General features: G+C 49.0%; 1 protein-coding gene across 3 annotated transcripts in view; it reads left to right on the top strand.

The window, feature by feature from the left end:
* Window positions 1-1,135: 1,135 nt before the first annotated feature.
* The window catches only part of SPTBN4 (spectrin beta, non-erythrocytic 4), an 81,991-nt gene continuing 61,349 nt past the window's right edge, over window positions 1,136-21,777 (top strand). The window contains exons 1-5 of one of the 3 annotated variants that reach the window (XM_058706250.1): window positions 1,139-1,377; window positions 2,147-2,200; window positions 4,022-4,208; window positions 17,158-17,309; window positions 18,603-18,776. In XM_058706250.1, coding sequence (XP_058562233.1) covers window positions 4,037-4,208; window positions 17,158-17,309; window positions 18,603-18,776 — 498 coding nt within the window. In that variant the 5' untranslated portion in view covers window positions 1,139-1,377; window positions 2,147-2,200; window positions 4,022-4,036. Of the gene's footprint in view, window positions 1,378-2,146; window positions 2,201-4,021; window positions 4,209-17,157; window positions 17,310-18,602; window positions 18,777-21,777 lie in introns of all 3 variants that reach the window. The other 2 variants (XR_009255609.1, XM_058706249.1) reach the window with 2 other exon arrangements.

Genomic DNA, 21,777 nt, shown 5'->3' with positions numbered 1-21,777 from the left:
CTGGCGTCCAGCACCGCCCCCTCCGCCTGCCACTTAGACTGGGAGGCGTGGCCGCATCTGGACAACTGGGAGGAACGTGGGTGGACCCGGTGCCCCGCCTCTGCGCTCTAGTCGGGGGCGGGGTGAGCTCGGGCCACGCCCACCGACCGCTCCTAGCTCACGCCCCCTCTCCTAAGGCCTGAGGCTGACCTGGGACCCACGCTGTGCCCCAAGACCTTTCGGAAGCTGCAAGGGGAGAAAATGAGGGAGGGTGGGACACTGTGTGTATATGTGCCCATGTGACTATGTGTGACTGAGTAGCCCCAAGGGAGAGCAAAATTGTGGATGACACCATGGGCCATCCTCTGTGTAGCACTATGTTGCAGTATGAGACTGTGTGAGACATGTGGCAAACATTGATGCTGTTCTTTTGGGACCTTGTGGTGCCACTGTGGATGACACTGTGTCAGTCTGTGATGCTGTATGCATCCATGAAGCTGGGGGATGTGGTGTGGGACACGTGTGAGATGTGTTTTATGGGAGTATATGACACCACATGTGACATGTAAGGATGTGTCACTGTGACCTTATCTGAGTGTGTGGCTGTGGGTGTTAACTGTTGTGATGCTGTTTGTGACCTCTTGGGACTGTATGATGTATGAATGTATGACCCTGCAAGATGTGTGACAGGTGTAACAAGTTTGAGTGTGTAAAAAAGTGTGTGATACTGTGTGATTGTGAAGCTGTGCGTGACCCGTGAGCAGATGATACTCTTTGTGACCCCATGGGAGTGTGCGACAGTGCATGGCATATGCGTGCTTGTGTGTGACATGGTGTGGGTGGTGGCACTATTTGAGCGTGTCACCATGTGTGATGCTGTCGGGGACTGTGCCAGAGTGGGACCCCATGTGAGCGTGTAACTGCGTGTGAGTTTGCATGTTTGGCTCTGTGTGTCCCCGTGGGTGGGGGGGGGTGATACCGTGTGAGTGTGTGGCTGTGGGTAAATGTTTGCGACGCTGTATGTGACCCCGTGTGTGTGCGTGTGTGTGTGTGTGTGTGACAGTGTGGGAGTGTGTGACCCCGTGAGAGTGCGTGGCTGTGTGTGACGCTACCTCTGGCCCGGCGAGTGGCGTGGCTCGGTGTGTGACCGCGCGTGGGCCAGCGCCGCAGGCGGCCGAGGCGGCTGGCGGGAGGGGGTCCCGGGGGCGCGCCGAGCGCGGCGGCCGCGCGAGCGGGGGAGGCGCGGCGGCGGCGGCGCATGCGGATCCGGTCGAGCGGCGGGGCCGGCGGGGCCGAGCGGAGCCGGGCCGGGTTGGGCCGGGCACCGGACGCCGCCAGTGAGGGCGGTCGGGCGCCGCGAGCAGCGGGGACGGCGGCACCGGCGGCCACGGGGCCCAGGTGAGCGGCTTTGGGTGATAGCCCCTCCCTGCAGCATGTCCCCACCTGCCCGAGAATCCCTCCCCCGCGCGCCGTGGGCATGGCCTGAGCCCCTAGGGTCTCCCGGGCTGGAGGAGGGGAAGGGTCCAGGGCAGAATGAGCCCCCACACCTCAACCCAGGCCAGCCTCCGCGCCATGCGTGAGTCTTCCTCCCGGGCCTTGTCCTTCCCAGGTCCCCTGCTTTCGAACAGTGACTAGACTGCAGGGAGAGAGAAGCGCGGCCTCGGAAGGGTTAAAGCATCGATTATTATTATTTTTTTTTTCCCCACCCCCAGCCTGGAGCCTTTGCTGGGGCCCTGGGACACCTCTTTCCACCTCCCCCATCTCCTTTGCCTCCCTTCCTTCTCCATTCAATCACATAATGGCCAGCGCTCTTCCCAGCCTGACAGAGAGCTCACCAAGTGCTAAGTGCCTCCCCATCCCCAAGTGTTCTCCACCGAGGAAACAGTTGTGATCACCATTTAACAGGGAGGGAAACTGAGGTAGGGAGGCCAAGTTAAAGATGGGTTAAAGATGCAGCAAGAATAAAGCAGGGCTTGAACTCCTTTCTCTCTGACTCCAGCACAGGCACTTTGATTTGCTAAGATATGTGACCAGAGAGGATGAATAATGATAACAAGGACCATGTATCAAGGGCTTGCATGTACTAGATACCGTATTTCCTGCACTATTAACTCATTTCATCTACAAACATCCCTAGAATATGGGCACTATTATTGCCATTTTACAGATGAACAAACTGAGGCCCAGAAAGAGGAAGTGACTGGCCAAGGTCACACAGGTGGTAAGTAGCCATGTGCCTACTTATAGCTTTCTGTAGAAGGAGAGAAGAATAACAGTGGATTTTGGAGTGTCCACTAGAAGGGACAATCTCCGCTACACTGACCAACACCCAGACCCTGCTTTCTTACAATCTGGTGTGTTGTCAGCTGTTTGGGTCTTTGAGAAGGACATTGATCTCCTCACAGTTCCTTCCTTTTGTAGTCTCAGAATCAGGCCTGGGGGCCCAGAGGGAGGAGGAGAGGTATCCGAATGCCTCCCACCCTCTTTAGTTTCATATTTGCAATCTGGCAAGTGTTCTAGAGCATAGCTCTGGATCAGACAATATGTCAGCTAGCTGTTGCCACAATAATGCTGCATAAGAAACCACCCCAAACTCAGTGTTTGAAAACATGGCGCCTTTATTTACCCATCAAGTCTGAGGTCAGGGACTTAGGCTGGGCTCCGCTGGACAGTTTTTCTGGTCTCAGTGGGGCTGATTCACGTGTTGGGATGTGGAGTGGGGAGCGGTGCTGACTATTGGCTGCTTTAGCCGGCCTTGGCTTTCGTGACTGGGGCCTTAGGCCCAGCCTACCCTGAGAGTGTTTTTCTCACAGTCACAATCAAGCACAAACAAAAACATGCAAAGTCCTTTGAGTTTTAGGCTTAGAATTCAACAGCACTTCCACTTAATTCTGTTGGTCAAAGCTAGTCATGTGCCCAAACCGGAAGTCAAGGTTGTGAGGGGACGCTCTTCCACTTTTCCCCTCCCTACATAGAACTCTCCAGAGTTCTATGGCAAAGGATGTGGTTATAAGGATGAAGAATTGGGGCCATTTAATGCAAATGTAGTACCTGTGTTTGAACTCTGGCTACCCACTAGCTTTGCGACCTTGGACCTTAGTTTCCTCCTCTATAATGTCTTTTTTTTTTTAATCCTTTAAAGTTTGGGGCACCTGGGTGGCTCAATCTGTTAAGCATCCGACTTTGGCTCAGGTCATGATCTCCTAGTTGGTGAGTTCAAGCCCCGCATCAGGGTCTGTGCTGACAGCTCACAGCCTGGAGCCTGCTTTAGATTCTGTGTCTCCTTCTCTCTCTGCCCCTCCCCTGCTCACACTCTGTCTGTCTCTCTCTCTCTCAACAAAAATAAATAAACATTATATTTTTTAAAGTTTATTTATATATTTTTGAGGGACAGAGAGAGAGACAGAGAGAGAATCCCAAGCAGGCTCTGCACTGACAGTTCGATGTGGGGCTCGGACTCATGAACTGTGAGATCATGACCTGAGCCAAAATCAAGAGTCGGACACTTAACCGACTGAGCCACCCAGGTGCCCCAATGTCTTTTTTTTTTTTTTTTAATGTTTATTTATTTATTTTGAGAGAGAGAGCGTGCATGCAAGCAGGGGAGGGGCAGAGAAAGAGGAAGAGAAAGAGAGAGAGGAAGAGAAAGAGAATCCCAATCTGTCAGCACAGAGCCCGATGTGGGGCTCCTACGAACTGTGAGATCATGACCTGAGCCAAAGTCCAACACTTAACCGACTGAACCCCTCAAGAGCCCCTTCACTGCATTTTAGAGTTCTACTGATAAGTGTCATCCTTCTAACAATAATATAGGGACAATTTGCCCAGCCCCTGCCCTGCTCCAGGTGCTGAGCTGGGTGCTTTATCACACCCCTATGAAGTGGTCACAGTGAATATTATTGTCAGTAGTATTAGGTCCACTTTAAAGACAGGGAAACTGAGGGTGAGGGAGTGGACAGGACTCACAGACAGCGGCTGTTAGAAGTGGGACCTCTGAGCTCCGGACCTGTGTCTAGCCTAACCTGCCTCTGCTCCTCCCCAGGCCTCACCTTCCCCGATGGCACAGGTACCAGGGGAAGTGGACAACATGGAGGGCCTGCCGGCCCCTAACAACAACAATCCTGCAGCCCGCTGGGAGAGTCCGGATCGGGGCTGGGAACGGGAGCAGCCAGCAGCCGCCACGGCAGCCGCCTCCCTCTTTGAGTGCTCCAGGATCAAGGCCTTGGCAGGTACCTGGAAGAGGGCTGGGGTGGGAGGAGGGAAGGAGGAAAGGGAGGAGGTTGTTGGGGTGGTATCTGTGTACCTCAGAGCTTGAGAACCTTGATGGCCTGGAGGATGGGAAGAGAGTTACAGACCCTTTTCACTTGAATCTGTAGACCAACACTGTCCAATGGAACTTTCCACAGTGATGGGAAAATGTTCTCTGTCTGGGATGTCCAATGTACTAACCACTAACCACTAGTACTTTTGGCTGTAAGCGCTTGAAATGTGGCCAGTGCTTCGTGAGGGACCAAATTTTTCATTGTATTCAGTTTTAATTAATTTACATTTAAGTAGCCATATGTGGCTTGTAGTATGGGGCAGTGCTGCCTTACAACCTTGAAAACGTATAGTCTCAGAAATGTGGGATTTTTGGGGCGCCTGGGTGGGTCAGTTTGGTTGAGCGTCGGACCTCAGCTCAGGTCAAGATCTCACAGTTTGTGAGTTCAAGCCCCGCGTCAGGCTCTGTGCTGACAGCTTGGAGCCTGGAGTCTGCTTCGGATTCTGTGTCTCCATCTCTCTCTGCCCCCCTTCTCATGCTCTCCCTCTCTCTATAAAAATAAACATTAAAAAAAATTTTTTTAAATAAAAAAGAAATGTGGGATTTTATAAGTGTACTTCTTTAGAATCTCAAGATGCTGAAATATTGGATTTTTGGACCTTGGAATGTCATACTCCAAGATTCTTTGAAGTTGAGGCCTCTAGAAATGAGACTCTTAGAACACAGAACTTTATAATCATAGACCTTAGAAATTTTAATCATTGACCTCCTTGGATCTTAGACCCTTAGAAACCTAAACTCTAATACACATAGATCCTTAGGGCTTTATAATCCTAAACCTTTAGAATTTCAGGATAGAAATGTGGATCCCGAGAATTTTGAGATAGAATGACCACACTTCCAGTTTTTAGCACTGAAACCCTCTGAAACCCTGGGGCCAACCAGGATGGTCGGTCACCCTACGTTGATGTTTTTGTTTTTTGTAAATTTTTAATGTGTATTTATTTTTGAGAAAGAGAGAGAGGGAGAGACAGAACATGAGTGGGGGAAGGGAAGAGAGAGAGGGAGACACAGAATCCGAAGTAGGGTCCAAGCTCTGAGCTGTCAGCACAGAGGCCGACGTGGGGCTTGAACTCACAAACCTTGAGATCATGACCTGAACCATATAGTGATAGAATCTTAGAACTGAAGACCTTTGGAATTGTAGACCCTTGAGCCTTAGGACTTCATATTCAGAGAGGGCTTTAGAACCTCAGAAGTTATTTAATCATCAGCACTAAAACTAGGAGCAAGGGCTCCTGGGTGGCTCAGTCGGTTGAGCGTCTCGCCCTTGATCCTCAGCTCAGGTCTCTATCTCAGGGTTGTGAGTTCGGGGGAGGCAGGGGAGCTGCATTGGGCCCCACACTGGGCATGGCGCCTACTTCAAAACAAACAAACAGTGGTGCCTGGGTGGTTCAGTCCGTTGAGCATTTGACTCTCGATTGCAGCTCAGGTCATGATCTTGCCCTTCACAGCACAGAGCCTGCTTGGGATTCTCTCTCCCTCTCTCTCTGTTCCTCCCCCGCTTGTTCGCACATGACTGTGTGTGCTCTCTCTAGCTCTCTCTCTCAAAATAAACCTAAACAAATAAACAAAGAAAAAAAGCTATGAGCAAAGACCCTGAGAACCTTCAGAGACATGTAACTTCATAACCATGAGCCCTAAGTCTTTAAAACATTAGACCCTTAGTACCTTTGACCCTTGGGACCTTCTTATCTCAGAAACGCGGAATGTTGTAAACATAAACGAAGACTGTAGTAATCATGAAATCTTAAAACCCTAAGGTCGGAATCCGTTCCCTCAGAATCTCAGAATTTTAGTAACTCAACATATCCATCATGGGATCTTTGATACTAAGATTGTTGAAACTTTATAATGATAAGATGTTGAAGAGTGGTGTCAAACCTAAGGGCCTCCCAGAAGCAGGTGACATAAATGAGAGAGTAGACTGGGGGCCATGGTCAACTGGGGAACAATACCCTGGTCACCAGCTCCAGCCATGGGAACTGTGGGCCCAAATTTGCTAGCTCTGATTTTTTTTTTAAATGTTATTTATTTATTTAGTTATTTATTTTTAAAAATTTTAATGTTTATTTATTTTTGAGAGAGAGAGTGACAGAGCGTGAGCGGGGGAGGGGCAGAGAAAGAGGGAGACACAGAATCCAAAGCAGGTTCCAGGCTCCGACCTGTCAGCGCAGAGCCCGACGCAAGGCTTGAACCCATGAACTGTGAGATCATTCCCTGAGCCGAAGTCGGACGCTCAACCGACTGAGCCACCCAGGCACCCCTAAATGTTATTTATTTTTGATTGAGAGAGAGACACACACAGCGTGAGCAGGGCAGGGGCAGAGAGAGAGGGAGACACAGAATCTGAAGCAGGCTCAAGGTTCTGAGCTGTCAGCACAGAGCCCGATGCAGGGCTTGAACTCATGGGTTGCAAGATCATGACCTAAGCCGAAGTCGGACATTCAACTGAGACACCCAGGTGCCCCTAGCTCTGATGTTTTTGTACAATTTCCCAGTTAAAAAAAATCTATATGTGCCACAAAAGCGTGAATGAGAATTAACTAATGGATGGTCAGCTTCCTCTGATTTAGAAACTAGAATGGGGTCACCTGGGTGGCTCAGTCGGTTGAGTATCTGACTTTGGCTCAGGTCATGATCTCACAGTTCATGAGTTTGAGCCCCGAATCAGGCTCTGCACTGGCACTGACAGTGAGGAGTCCGCTTGGGATTCTCTCTCTCTCTCTCTCTCTCTCTCTCCTCTCTCTCTGCACCTCCCCCACTCATGCTTTTTCTCTCTCTCTCTCAAAATAAATAAATAAACTTAAAAGAAAAAAAAGAAACCAGAGGGGCGCTTGGGTGGCTTAGTGGGTTAAGTGTCCGACTTCGGCTCAGGTCATGATCTCGCAGTTTGTGAATTCGAGCCCTACGTTGGGCTCTGTGCTGACAGCTCGGAGCCTGGAGCCTGCTTCGGATTCTGTGTTTTCCTCTCTCTCTGCCTCTCCCCCGCTTGTGCTCTGTCTTTCTCTGTCTCTCAAAAATGAAAAAAAAAAAGAAAAGAAAAGAAAAGAAACATGTAAAAAAAAAAAAAAGAAAAGAAACTAGACTGGTATAAAATACACTCGTGGAAACTTAAAATCATACTTTTAGACTCTTAGAACCTTAAAAACTTGGGATCACATCAGCTTAGAATTCTAGATTATTTCATCCACAAAATATTCAGTGCCTCCCCTGTGCCTGACCTATGCTGGACAATCTGAGGGACATGATGGTAACTGAGCCAGCCCAAAGAGCTCCCAGTCCCCTGGGAGAGTAGTGATGACCCGGAGTGGTCAGGGCCAGGATAGTGAGGCACAGGCAGGGGGCTGGGATGGGGAAGCCCAGGGACTATTGGAGCTCAGATGAGGTGCCTGATTCAGTCCAGAGAGGCAGAGTGCTTCTTGGAGGAGGAGGTGCCTAAGCTGAGCCCAGAAGGATGAATAAGAGTGAACCCTGGGGTGAAGAGCAGAAGAATATTCCAGGCAGAGGAAACAGCATATGCAACCCTTCCAAAAGTTGGGAGTGGGTAGAAGGCGGTGGTGACTAATGCAATGCGAAAGGAAGCAGCTGGAGTCAGATCCTGAGGGGCCTTCTAGGCCGCCATGTAGGTTGTGAGGGCACTGGGGAGCTATGGTAAGATTTTAAGCAGGGGTGGGATGTGGTAACATGGGGATCAAGGACTCTTCACTGATTCACAGAACATCAGTGCCGATACCACAAACAGACAAACATCTAGTCCAGAGAAGTGTAGGGATCCCCTGTAAGGAAAAAAAAAAAAATTCTCATACGTGCCCCATGTCTTCTTATTACATCTATAATTTTCCTAAATGCAACAAACCCACAACTGTTTTCATCTCTCTTGTTCTATGTTTATTTATTTATTTTGAGAGGGAGAGAAAAAAAGAGAGAGCATGAGTGGGGGAGGGGCAGAGAGAGAGAGAGAGAGGGAGAGTGAGAATCCTAAGCAGGCTCCAAGCTGTCAACATGGAGCCTGACGTGCGGCTTGAACCCACAAACTGTGAGATCATGACCTGAGCTGAAATCGAGAGTCAGACACTTAATGGACTGAACCACCCAGGTGCCCTGTTCTGGTAGTTTTTTGTTTGTTTGTTGATTTACTTATTTTGAGAGGGAGACAGAGAACACAAGTGGGGGAGGGGGGCAGAGAGAGAGAGAATCCCAAGCAGGCTTCACGCTCAGTGCGAGTCCAATGCAAGGCTCCACCCCACGACCCTGGGATCATGACCTGAACCGAAATCAAGAGTTGGTTGCTCAACTGACTGAGCCACACAGGTACCCCTCCCATTCTGATATATACTTAAAAAAAAATTTTAAGTTTATTTATTTATTTTGAGAGCGAGAGAGCATGCAGAAGGGGCAGAGAGAAAGGGAGAGAGAGGATCCCAAGCAGCCTATGCATTGTGAGTGTGGATCTGGACATGGGGCTTGAACTCATGAACAGTGAAATCATGACCTGGGCCAAAATCAAGAATCGGACACTTAACCAACTGAGCCACCAGGCACCCTAGTTTTTTTGTTTTGTTTTGTTTTGTTTTGTTTTGTTTTGTTTTGTTTTGTTTTGTTTGGGAGAGAGAGACAGAGTGTGAGCAGGGGAGGGGCAGAGAGAGAGGAAGACACAGAATCCAAAGCAAGCTCCAGGCTCTGAGCTGTCAGCACAGAGCCTGACGCGGGGCTCGAACTCACAAACCGTGAGATCATGACCTGAGCTGAAGTTGGATGCTTAACTGACTGAGCCACCCAGACGCTCCCCATTCTGATAGTTTTAATGCAAATTCTTATCTTTGTGGGTCAATAATTTTACAAAATGTGCATTGCTAATTAGTGGGCATGTATATCATACTTTAACTGTTTATTAAAGTATTATATGCACATAAAAATGCAGATAAATCGTGAGTCCCCAGCATTTCCACCAATGAGCAGCGGGTGGTAACCAGTCCCCAGATAAGGAAAAAGAATGTAACGGCCCCAGAGAAGCCCGCCCCCCTAAGGCTACCTCTCTCACTACTTCCCTAGAGTAAAGACTGGCCTAACTTCTTCTTCTTTTTTTTTTTTTTTTTTTAACGTTTATTTATTTTTGAGACAGAGAGAGACGGAGCATGAATGGGGGAGGGTCAGAGAGAGGGAGACACAGAATCTGAAACAGGCTCCAGGCTCTGAGCTGTCAGCCCAGAGCCCGATGCGGGGCTCGAACTCACGGACCGTGAGATCATGACCTGAGCCGAAGTCGGACGCTTAACCGACTGAGCCACCCAGGCGCCCTAAGACTGGCCTAACTTCTAACAGCATACATTTGTTTTCCTGCTATTTGAACTTCGTAAAAACAGAGTCCTGAAGGATGTACCCCTTTGTGTCTGGCTTCCTTCAGTCAACACTGTGCTTGTGAGACTCATCCCTGTCTACACGTACTTGTAGGGTGCTCCTTCTCGTTGCTGTATCGTATTCCACAGTGTGAATACGGCGAATTTTTCCCATTCACCTGTTGGTGAGCATTTGGGTTGCTTCTGGTTTAGGGCCAGCACAAGCTAGACTATCACAAACCAGTAATTACTAGTATTTCAAACTATTACAAACTATTGCTGCTTTAAGCTTCCTCGTACCTGTTTTTGGGGGGCGTAAGCACTCATTTTTGGTGACTTACACCCACATCGAGCGAAAGAAAGTGTTGGGTCATAGGGTAGGTGTATATCTAACTTTAGTGGAAACTGCCGATTTGTAACATTTTACATTCCCACCAGCAGTGTACGAGGGATTCAGTTACTGTACATCCAGCCCCTAGTGTGGTCCATCTTTTTGATTTTAGCCATTCTGATGGGTGTGCATTCTATTGTGGTTTTAATTCACATTTTCCTGATGACTAATAACAACTAATGAGGTGGAGTGGAGCACCTTTTCATCTGCTTATTCACTATTTGGATAGCCTCCTGTGCCATGCCCATTCAAGTCCCTTGCCCGTTTGCATATTAATGTTCCTGCCCTTTTCTGATTGTTTTCTAGGAGTTCTTGCATATTCTGGGTCCAAGTCCTTTGTCAGATGTATGTGTTGTGAATATTTTCTCCCACTGTGTGGCTTGTCTTTTTACTCTTTTAATGTTGCCTCTTGATGAACGGTATTTCTTAATTTAAATGTAGTCTAATTTGGTAATTAGTACATATTTCCTATGTGGCTCACATTTGTTGTCTTGTTGAAGAAATCTTGGCCGGGAGGTGACGAGGTGGCTCAGTCGGTTAGGTGTCCGACTTCGGTTCAGGTCATGATCTCCTGGTTGGTGAGTTCAAGCCCAGCATGGGGCTCTGCACTGACCATGCAGAGCCTGCTTGGGATTCTCTCTGTCTCCCTCCCCTGTGCCTTCTGTCTCTGTCAAAATAAATTAATAGACTTAAAAAAAAAACCCAAACAAAAGAGGAAATGCTCTCTAGGAAAAAAGAATCTTCGCCTACTTCAAGGTCAGGGAGATGTTTTTTGGTATTTTCTTCTAAGAGTCTTATTCCTTTCACATTTAGATTTAGAAGCCAAATGATATTTCTATTACTGTGTATAGTGGGGGGTCAGGTTTTTGTTTGTTTGTTTGTTTTTTGCCACTTTTGGGTAGCAGGTTGACTCAGCTCCATTTATGGAAAAGACTTTCTTTTCCCTACCGATCTGCAATTTCACTTTGTCATAAATCTGACAGCCCTATACAACCCCCAACCTGCCTCTGCCCCTTGCCCCCCAAATTGCATTGCATTGAACATCCTCATACATGCTCCTTATAAACCAGTGTGGAAAAGTTTATGGGACATAAGCACTGCTGTGTTATGGGGGTGTGCTCGAATTTATTTAGACTCAGATTGCTGCCCAGAGGACTGCCCTAGTCTGTAACTCCCACCAGGAGACACGGAAGGTTAGGATGTCCCCACCTTTCCACCACTACTGGTATTTTCTGGCTTCTTAATTTTTCCCAGACCAGTAGCCAAACTGGTGACATACTAAGTCTCTCTATATCCTTTCTCCTTAACCAATAATGGACAAAAGAATAGTGGTTCCTCAGCTCCGTGAAAGTTTCAATGTATTAAAGAGATGAATAAATTGAAGTCTTATTCTTTTTTAATTTTTTAAATATATTTATTGATTTTATTTTATTTTTTTTTTAATTTTTTTTCAACGTTTTTTATTTATTTTTGGGACAGAGAGAGACAGAGCATGAACGGGGGAGGGGCAGAGAGAGAGGGAGACACAGAATCGGAAACAGGCTCCAGGCTCCGAGCCATCGGCCCAGAGCCCTACGCGGGGCTCGAACTCACGGAAAGCGAGATCGTGACCTGGCTGAAGTCGGATGCTTAACCGACTGTGCCACCCAGGCGCCCCCATATTTATTGATTTTAAACATTTCTCTTTGAGAGAGAAAGAGCACACGCGAGTGCGGGGGGCGGGGGGCAGGAAGAAGGGGCAGAGCGAGGGAGACAGAGGCACAAGATGACGAACCCTGAGGTGAAGTCGGACGCTTAGCCAACTGAACCACCCAGGCGCCCCTGAAGTCTTATTCTGAGGAAATGTGTTTTGCTTGCGCTAGTGATTAGCACAGAGGAGAAGAATACATAAATGGTAACTCCATATGAGCACAATGGCAGAGGTAAGACAGTTGTCATTTGGCTGGGAGTCTTGACAGCCCAGAGGTATGGGTGCCAGCTAGAGTCTCGGCAGGAAGCAGATGGCTCCCTCAAGGGGGTAACATTGAGGGGAGCTTAACGAAGGGACTAATTGCAGAGGTGTGGCCAGGGCTACAGGCACTTACAAGGTCAGTGGACACTCAGGGATGGGGGCAGGGAGCAGTGAGGGGGACAGAGGCCTCACACGCCGGGGACTGTAGAAAGAGGAACCAGGCGCTGCTGAAAGCTGGTCAGGCAGGGAGGGAATAAATTCCTCAGCCCTTCCTTTCTCCTCTTAGCCAAACCCAACTGGAAGTCTGAGGCCTTTGAGGGCCGGGGGAACCCTTTTGAGACAGTCAGCAGTGGCAGTCTCCCTGGGCTCAGAGCACAGGCAGGACAGTAGAGGTGGCCTCAGGGTACACGGAAGACACTACGTGGTAACCGAACACACTCACCAACACAGTAAACATTCAGTGTCATCTTAGGTCGGAAGTGGCACTCTGGGGCATATCTGGTTTCACCCCCATTGTAGTTTTTTTCTAAACGTTTATTTATTTATTTCTTGGCGGGGGGGAGGGGCAGAGAGAGAGAGAGAGAGAGAGAGAGAGAGAGAGAGAATCCTAAGCAGGCACCGAGATGTCCGTGTAGAGCTCAGCGCAGAACTTGAACTCACAAACCTCGAGATCATGACCTGAGCCAAAATCAAGAGTCAGAGGCTTAACTGACTGAGCCACCCAGACTCGCCCCTCCACTGTGTTTTATACAGACATAAATCAGTTGCCAGCATTTAAAAGTAGGGAGATTTGGGGGGCGCCTGAGATGTCGGCACAGAGCCTGACAGGAGACTTGAACTCACAAACCGCAAGATCATGACCTGAGCCGAGGTCGGACGCTTAACCGACTGAGCCACCCAGGCATCCCCATGCTAACAGGATTTGTAATCACAAAACCCAATATCTCACGGTATTGTGCTTTATGAGGTCACCATCCGGATGGGCCAGGATGTGTTTCTATTAATTTTCTTTTGGTACCAGCAAAATGAGATTACAAAATAAGACAATATTCTCGTGGATCCGTCTTCCAAGCACGAGTTCCCAAACACTCAGAGTCCCTCAGAGTCCATTGATCTAGTCCAAACCCCTCATTTTGCAAATGGGGGAAATGGAGGCCCAAAGGAGAGAAATGGCCACTCGAAGTCAAACAGCATGTTATCAATGGAGGCAGGACTGAATGCAATTGTCCCCATTCTGGCACCATGCTGGGGATGCACAGAAGTTCCACTTTGGCTTCAGCATTCGCCCAAATCTGCCATTTGGCTCGGGCACCGGCCACTAGAAGGCAAAATAACCAAATACTCGAGTCAGCGTCTATTCCGTGATCCCTTCTTCGTGTGTGATTGATGGTCAGGTGCTCACACGGGTCCCCATCCTATCCACACAGCACAAAACCCACATTTAAACAAACAAGATCTTTCATGTGAATTTACTATTAGTTTCTGCATACTCACTTTCAAATTAGAGGTAAACTTTCAACATCTAGTTTAATGTAAAAAAAAAAAATACAGGTCAGTCAGTGGATATTTTCCAGCATTGCATATTTTCTTTAAAAAAATTTTTTTTAATGTTTATTTTTTGAGAGGGAGAGACAGAGTGTGAGCAGGGGAAGGGCAGAGAGAGAGGGAGACACAGAATCCAAAACAGGCTCCAGGTTCCGAGCTGTCAGCACAGAGCCCGACGTGGGGCTCGAACCCACAAACCGTGAGATCATGACATGAGCTGAAGTCAGAAGCTTAACTAACTGAGCTACCCAGGTGCCCCTATTTATTTATTTATTTATTTATTTATTTATTTATTTATTTATTTTGAGAGAGAGACAAGGTATCAGTGGGGGAAGGGCTGAGATAGAGGGAGAGAGAGAGGATCCCAAGCAGACTCTGACCTGACCTGAGCTGAAGTCGGAAGCTTAACCGACTGAGCCACCCAGGCGCTCTACAGTGCATATTTTCTACTGCCAGAGTCAAATGCGATATTTAATAATATTATGAAGGGGCGCCCGGCTGGCTAAGTGGGTGGAGTATGCGACTCTTGATCTTGGGGTCGTGAGTTTGAGCCCCGCATTGGGGGCAGAGTTTACTTAATTAAAAAAAACAGTATTACAAAAGGTAAATGTTATGGTAAAAGAAATTGAGAGCTGTCAAATGGTTAAAAGGGGAAATAGACTGGCTATACAAATCTTGATTACTGCATGACTAGGGAACTTAGAAGTGCGACAATGAAGTTCTTCAATAATGAAATGCTAACCATACTGTGCAGGCTGAGCTGTTGCAAGAGACTGACCCCACAATGCAGTGACTTAAAGGAGATAGAAGCTCATTTCTCCCTCCTGGATAATCCTGAGATGGGCAGCCTGGTGGGCAGGGAGGCTCTCCTCCAAGCTATCAGCGTGGGTTCCAGGTCCTTCTATCCTGTGCCCTGTGGACCTTGTGCTCAAGCTTGTGGAAGCTGGGAGAAGAGAAAAGAAGGCCAGGCAGTAGTTTCCTGTTTTGGTAACACTTTATTTTATTTTTTAATTTATTTTTTTAGAGAGCCAGAGAGAGGGGGAGGTGGGGAGAGGGGCAGGGGGAGAGGGAGAGAGAGAGAGAGAGAGAGAGAGAGAGAGAGAGAGAGAGAGAGAGAGAGAGAGAATCTTAAGCAGGCTGCACGCTCAGTGAGGAGCCCAACGCGGGGATCGATCCCATGACCCTAGGGTCACGACCTGGGCTGAAATCAAGAGTTGGTCGCCCAACGGACTGAGCCACCTGGGCACCGCCTGTTTTGATAACACTTTAAATTATGAAATAATTATAGATTTACACGAAGTTGCAAAGAAACTACAGATGATAGAAAAGACTAACCCAACTGAGACAGGGAAGGGATTTGCATAGATGTTTCTCCAAAGAAGATACACACGTGGGCAATGAACACACGAAAAGATGCTCAACATCATTAGTCATCAGGGAAATGCAAATCAAAAGCACAGTGAGAGACCATTTTATACCACTAGAATGGCCCTGATCAAATGGAAAATAACAAGTGGTCTGAGGATGTGGGGACACCGGAACCCTCGTACATTGCCGGTGGGAATGTAAAATGGCACAGCCACTTGAGAAAACAGTCTGGCAGTTCCTCAAAAGGTTAAATGTAAGGACACCTGGGTGGCTCAGTCGGCTGAACATCTGACTCTTGATTTCGGCTCAGATCATGCATGATCTCACGGCCTGTGGGTTGAGGCCCCACGTCGGGCTCTGCTCTGACAGCTTGGAGCCTGCTTAGGATTCTCTCTCTCCCTCTCTGTCTGCCCTTCTCCTGCTCAGGCTTGCTCGATGTCTCTCTCTCTCTCTCTCTCTCTCTCTCTCTCTCTCTCTCTCTCTCAAAAATAAACTTAAAAAAAAAGTTTAAATGTAGAGTTACCATAGGACCCAACCATTTCACTCCTGCGTATTTACTCAAGATAACTGAAAACATGTGTCCACACAAGGACTTGTATGTACTCGAATGTTCATAGTTGCGTTATTCATAATAGCCACAAAGTGGAAACAACCCCAATGTCCATCCGTTGATGAGTAGAGGAGTAAAATGCAGGAGAGCCACAGAATGGAATATTATTTAGCCGTAAAAAAGAAATAAAGTACTGATATATGTGATGGCATGGATGTACTTTGAAAACATGATGTTAAGTGAAAGAAGCCAGACACCCAAAAGGTCATATATTGTATGATTCTATTTATTTGAGATGTCCAGAATAGGTAAATCCGGAGAGACAGAAAAGAGATTCATAGTGTCCCAGGGCTGGGAGAAGGGGGAATGAGGAGTGACTGCTAAAGGGCGCAAGGTTTTTCCTTGGAGGGATGAAAATGTTCTGATATCAGATGGTGGTGTGGGTTGCACAACCCTGTGACTATACTAAAAGTCACCGAAGTTACGCTTTGAAAGGGTGAATTTGATAGTAGGTGAATTATAGCTCATCTAAGCTGTTACTAAAAAAAATAAAATAGGGGCGCCTGGGTGGCGCAGTCGGTTGGGCGTCCGACTTCAGCCAGGTCACGATCTCGCGGTCCGTGAGTTTGAGCCCCGCGTCAGGCTCTGGGCTGATGGCTCGGAGCCTGGAGCCTGTTTCCGATTCTGTGTCTCCCTCTCTCTCTGCCCCTCCCCCGTTCATCCTCTGTCTCTCTCTGTCCCAAAAATAAATAAAAAATGTTGAAAAAAAAAATTAAAAAAAAATAAATAAAATAAAATACAACGTTGTAGGAGAGAGTTAGCAATGCCTTTGTAAGTGCAGCAGTAGTTGCCCACATTGTTCTGACACCTCGCCCCCACCCTGCACCCCTCCCCCCTCCCCCCTGCACCTTCACTCCCATGGCAGTCACGTGGGCACTCTGCTCCCTAGGGATGTGGGAAATGCAGGTTGTAGCTGGCCGTTCGGCTGCCGCTTGAGGGTGTCTGTGACTCGGTTCTTTTCCTCAGGGGCATTCATTCTAGCATATTCCTTCCCCTTCACCCCCACAACCCGTCACACCCAAGTCTTCTTCTTATTATTATTATTATTTCATCTGTAACTATCCCTGGTGTGTCCCCTTCTCCCATTCCCAGCTTCTGCCCTGGTGCCGCTGGTCCGCTCTTTCGAGAGTCGCTTCCCCAGTCTCCCTGCCCTGGGCTGTCATTCTTGCCCTCTCTGACCCACCCTCTCCACAGCAGCCAAGAGGTCTTCCTGAAACACAGCTCTCGTTCCCTCCCGCCCTCTCCTTAACCTTCTCTCCTTAACCTTCTCTAGCTCCCTAGTGTATTATCTGTGCCCCACTAAACTGAGCTCTGGGAGGGAAGGCCTCTGTCTGTACTCAGAGCCAAGAAGAGTGCGGAGGCACATAGTAGATGCCCCAGTATGTACGGAGCGAATGAATAGGGCCGGCTGGGGTGGGAATCAGGGAAGGCTTCTTGTGGAAGCGATGTCTCAGGAAAGCTTTAAAGGACGCGTCTCCAGGCGGGCAGCGAAGGGTGGGCCGGGCGTCCCAGGTAGGAGGAGCCGCTTGTGCGAAGCCCTGATTGCTGCAGAGCTGGGCCGAAACAGGGTTTGGCCCGGAGTGAGGGGCTGCGGAGAAGCTGCAAGGGGAGAGGTGCTGGGGGCGCGGGGGCTCATCAGAGCCTGTCCTTCAGATGAGCGCGAGGCCGTGCAGAAGAAGACCTTCACCAAGTGGGTGAACTCGCATCTCGCCCGCGTCGGCTGCCACATCGGGGACCTGTATGCCGACCTCCGGGACGGCTTTGTGCTCACGCGGCTCCTGGAAGTGCTGTCCGGGGAGCAGCTGGTGAGGGGGCCTGCGGGCCTGGGGGAAGGGGGCGGCCCCGGGATTCCGGGCTGGGCTACGACAGGGCCTGGCTAACCGACGTGTGGTGTGTCCTGGAAGAGCCCGATGGGTGAGCGGCCTCTTTGCTCAGGTGGGTGGGGCTATGGCCGGAAGTGGGGCTTGGGCGTGAGCAGCGTGGGGGCGTGGCTGGGCACCGAGGCTGGGCTCTGCCGAAGGTGAAGGCCGGAGATCCAGCGGACTCTGGGCTTGTGGTGGGGAAAAGCTCAGTGGGAAGGAAGGGGTGGGGCAATTGGAGAAGGAAGGGGCTTTATTAGAAGCGACTGGCCTGGGTAGTGCGGTAGCAAGAGGCTTGGCCGTAAAATAGGGGCAGGACCCTGTTGCAGAGGGTCTGTGGATGAAGGTACAGTTGTCATCGGAAGGGGAGGCTTAGGTCGTGGAAATCTGGGTAACCAGACAGAACTCTGGAATGGGTCTGGCTTGTTTTTATATGAGTTGCTGTTGTATTTTTTTTTTAAGTTTATTTATTTTTGAGACACAGAGAGAGAGAGCATGAGCAGGGGAGAGGCAGAGAGAGAAAGGGAGAGAGGGAGAATCCCAAGCAGGCTCTGCACTGTCAGAGCAGAGCCCGATGCGGGGCTTGAACCCACGAAGAACGAGATCACGACCTGAGTGGAAACCAGGAGTCCCACGCTTAACCCACTGAGCCACCCTGGCGTCCCGTGTTGCAATTGTGTATCTGGGCTTGGATGAGGCTTCACCGCAAAGGGTGGGATTCTGAGGAGCTAGAGGTTCATTAAAGGACCAGAGACTGGAGCTCCGAAGTCCTGTGGGGCATGGCTATAGAACAGAAACGTTGGAAGTAATAGTAGAACCCTCGGAGACCTAGGGGAATGGGCGTGGCTCTAGGCCTGAAAGGGAGGCAGTGAGGGGCGTGGCCAGGGGCCAAACCTGGGGGGCCTGGAACAGAGGTCAAAGGCAGAGGACAGGAGTGTGGTTACCGGTAGGTTGCTGAGGCTTCTGGATAAGAGGTGGCCATCAGGTTGGATGTGGAACTTCAGTAGAAAGAAAGGGTGGGGACAGGAACTAGAATAATCCAGGAAGGGAACAGGCTCTTGAAAGGGTCTGGCTGGAAGGGGCAAAGACGTCCGTGGTCTTTGAGAAGACTGAAGGGGCGTGGCCTGGGTTTGGACATCCAGGGGGCGTGGCTATGGGGGGCCGACCTCGTTGGTAGGAGGCCGAGGGCACCGGGCCCTTGGCCAGGCCCTCCACCTCCCAACGCTCCTGCCACTCTAGCCAAGACCCACTCGAGGTCGCATGAGGATCCACTCGCTGGAAAACGTGGACAAGGCGCTGCAGTTCCTGAAGGAGCAGCGCGTGCACCTGGAAAACGTGGGCTCGCATGACATTGTGGACGGGAACCACCGGCTGACCCTGGGGCTAGTCTGGACCATCATCCTGCGCTTCCAGGTGATCCCCAAGTGACCCCTGCCCAGCCCACCGTCCCAAGGTGTGGCCTTAGGAGGGCTTCCGCCACCCAGTCATCTGCTTATTCATTCATTCATTCATTCCAAAAATTTTCCTACTATGATCCAGGAACCCTATTCCAAGTGGTGGGGATAAAAGTAATAATCATTATCACCACCACCACTATGATCATTTATATATTTTTCACCCTGTTCCAGGCACTGTTCTAAGCACTTGGCATTTAATACACACGACAAACCCATAAGGTAGATACTATTTATTATATTTTACCAGAGAGGAAACTGAAGCCCAGAGAGGGGAAGTAATATGCTCAAGGTCACACAGCTGGATAGTAGAGCTGGAATTCAAATCCAGTCAATTTTGTTTCAGTTCAGAAACAAAACCGACACATTTTCTGCCTTTATGGAGCTTACATTGTCGTGAGCGAGAGAGACAATAAACAAACCCGTAAATACATAGACAAGAAATGTATGAGAAGTGGATAACTCTAGGTAAGAGCTATGCAGAAAAGAATAGGTTATTTTTAATATATTTCTTAAGTTTATTTTTGAGAGAGCGAGTGGGGAGGGGCAGAGAGAGGGAGAGAGAGAATCCCAAGCAGGCTCTGCAATGTCAGTGAGGAACCTGATTCGGGGCTGGAGCTCACAAACCTGAGATAATGACCTGAGCTGAAATCAAGAGTCAGAACCTCAATGGATTGAGCCAGCCAGGCGCCCAAGAATAGATTATGATAAGGCAGTAAAAAGAATGCAAAATATCAGGTTGACAGTGTTGAGATTTTAGACTTGGTGGTCAGAGAAGGACTCTCTGAGAAGCTGATGGCTGCATGACATAAGATGAAGGGAGAAAGCATTCCAGACAGGAGGCACAGCCAGGATGCAAAGGCCCTGAGGGAGGTGGGAAGGAGCTGAAATGCTGGAGGTCCAGAAAAACCAGTATGTCTAGAGAATAGGAGACAAGGGGGAGCCAGGGAGGAGAGGAGGTCAGAGGAGTTGACAGGGCCTAGGTAATCTGTGATTAGCAGTTTTGATTTTATTCTGTTTGAGATGGGGAGAAATTAGAGATTTTTATCAAAAGGATAGACATCATCAGATTTATTTATTTATTTATTTATTTATTTATTTATTTATTTATTTATTTTAAATGTTTATTTAGTTTTGAGAGAGAGAGAGAGAGCACGAACAGGGGAGGGGCAGAGAGAGAGGGAGACACAGAATCCAAAGCAGCTCTAGGCTCTGAGCTGTCAGCACAGAGCCCGGGGCTCGAACCCACAAACTATGAGATCACAACCTGAGCCAGAGTTGGTCTCTTAACTGACTGAGCCACCCAGGCACCCCAACATCATCAGATTTAGACAGATCCCTCTGCATTGGGGTGATTGCCAAAATTGGGGGCTGAGAGCCCAGGGAAGAGACTGGAGCTGGACCAGGGTGGGGCCAGAGGGAAGTGCAGAGGGAGGCAGATAGGAAAGATGCCCTGTAATGGGAATGGGCAGGGGAAGGGGAGGGAGGGAGGTGTCCAGGCCAACATTCAAGGCTCAGGACCGGGGGGATAAAGTGGGGTCACCCAGGGACAGATTTGAAGGAGGAGCAGATTTGAGGGACAGTGTGGGATGTGATGGTGATGAGGAATCTGATATCTAAAACATCAGGGGGAGCATTTAGGAGTCCACTGGATCATGGGAATAGAGCTCAAGGAAGGGGTGGCTGCTGGAGACAGATATGGGCGTTGCCAGTACAAAATCAAGGAATGAGACTGGGGGGCGGGGGGCGGGATCCCTGCTGGCAGCGGGAGCCGTGCGCTAGGGGCTGGCACCTCTTTGGAACCTGGTTTTCTCCCTCGGAACCCAAATGCCAAACTCAGCTCTTGAGTCCAGGACCTAAGTCTCCAACACCCATCCGGGGCTCTTGAACCTGCTTTAGATTCTGGGTCACTGAGGACATCATTGAACACCTACTAAGTGTGATACCGCAGAATACAAAACAAACATCCTGTGGTCCTAGAGCTTTAATAAGTTAGTGAGTGCATTAGTCTGTTAGGGCTGCTGTAACAAAATACCACACTCGGAGTGGCTTAAACAACAGAAATTTATTTTCTCAAGTTCTACAAGCTGGAAGTTCAAGATCAAGCTGCTGGCAGGATCAGTTCCTCCTGAGGCCTCTCTCAGCTTGCAAGTAGCCATCTTCTCTCTGTGTCCTCACATGGCTTTTTCCCCTGTGTGCGCACGTCCCTAGGATCTCTTCCTTTTTTTTTTTTTTTTTTTTTTTTTATAAGGACACCAATCATTTTGGGGACCTACCCTATGACCTCATTTAAACTTAATTACCTCCTTCAAGGCCCGATCTCCAAATACAGTCACAGTTGGGGGTTAGAGCTTCAACTTATGAATTTTGGGGGAGACACAGTTCAGCCCACAATAGGGAGACAGTACACCAGATGAATAAATAAAAGGTATGGTAGAAAAGGAGGATGTGAAATTTGAGTACACATACTGTGATTTAAAATCAAGTGGTTGGTGAAGGCCTCACAGAGGTGATATGTGAGAAAAGACCTGAAATTGGGGTGGAACCATGTGGGCCCCTGAGGGAAGGAACAAGCAGTGCAAAGGCCCTGAGGTGGGAAGACGCTGGTGATTTAGTGAAGAGGATAGCAGGTCTCTGGAGCAGAGTGGGCTGCTGAAGAGGAGGTCAGAGGCATGACGAGGGGAAGTTTACTTTTACCGTGAGTGAGACGGACCCACGGAAAGTCCAGAGGATGGGAAACATGTGATCTGATCTGGGTGCTCATAGGGTCCCTCTCTGCCATGAGGAGAACAGACTGTGGGGTCAGGAGCAGGGAGGCCAGCCTGGAGGTGATTGCACTAGCCCAGGGGGAAATGATGGTGGCTTGGATCAGAGAAGTGGCCCAGACGCCAAAGTATGGAGGCTTCCCTGGAAAATGAGACCCTAGTCTGCAGCCTCCTCCTCCCCCAATTGTGGATGTC

The sequence above is a fragment of the Neofelis nebulosa genome, chromosome 17, assembly GCF_028018385.1.
Source record: "Neofelis nebulosa isolate mNeoNeb1 chromosome 17, mNeoNeb1.pri, whole genome shotgun sequence".
NCBI lineage: Eukaryota > Metazoa > Chordata > Mammalia > Carnivora > Felidae > Neofelis > Neofelis nebulosa.
The sequence above is the reverse complement of the archived record's forward strand: the minus strand, read 5'-3'. Positions and strand labels throughout refer to the sequence as shown.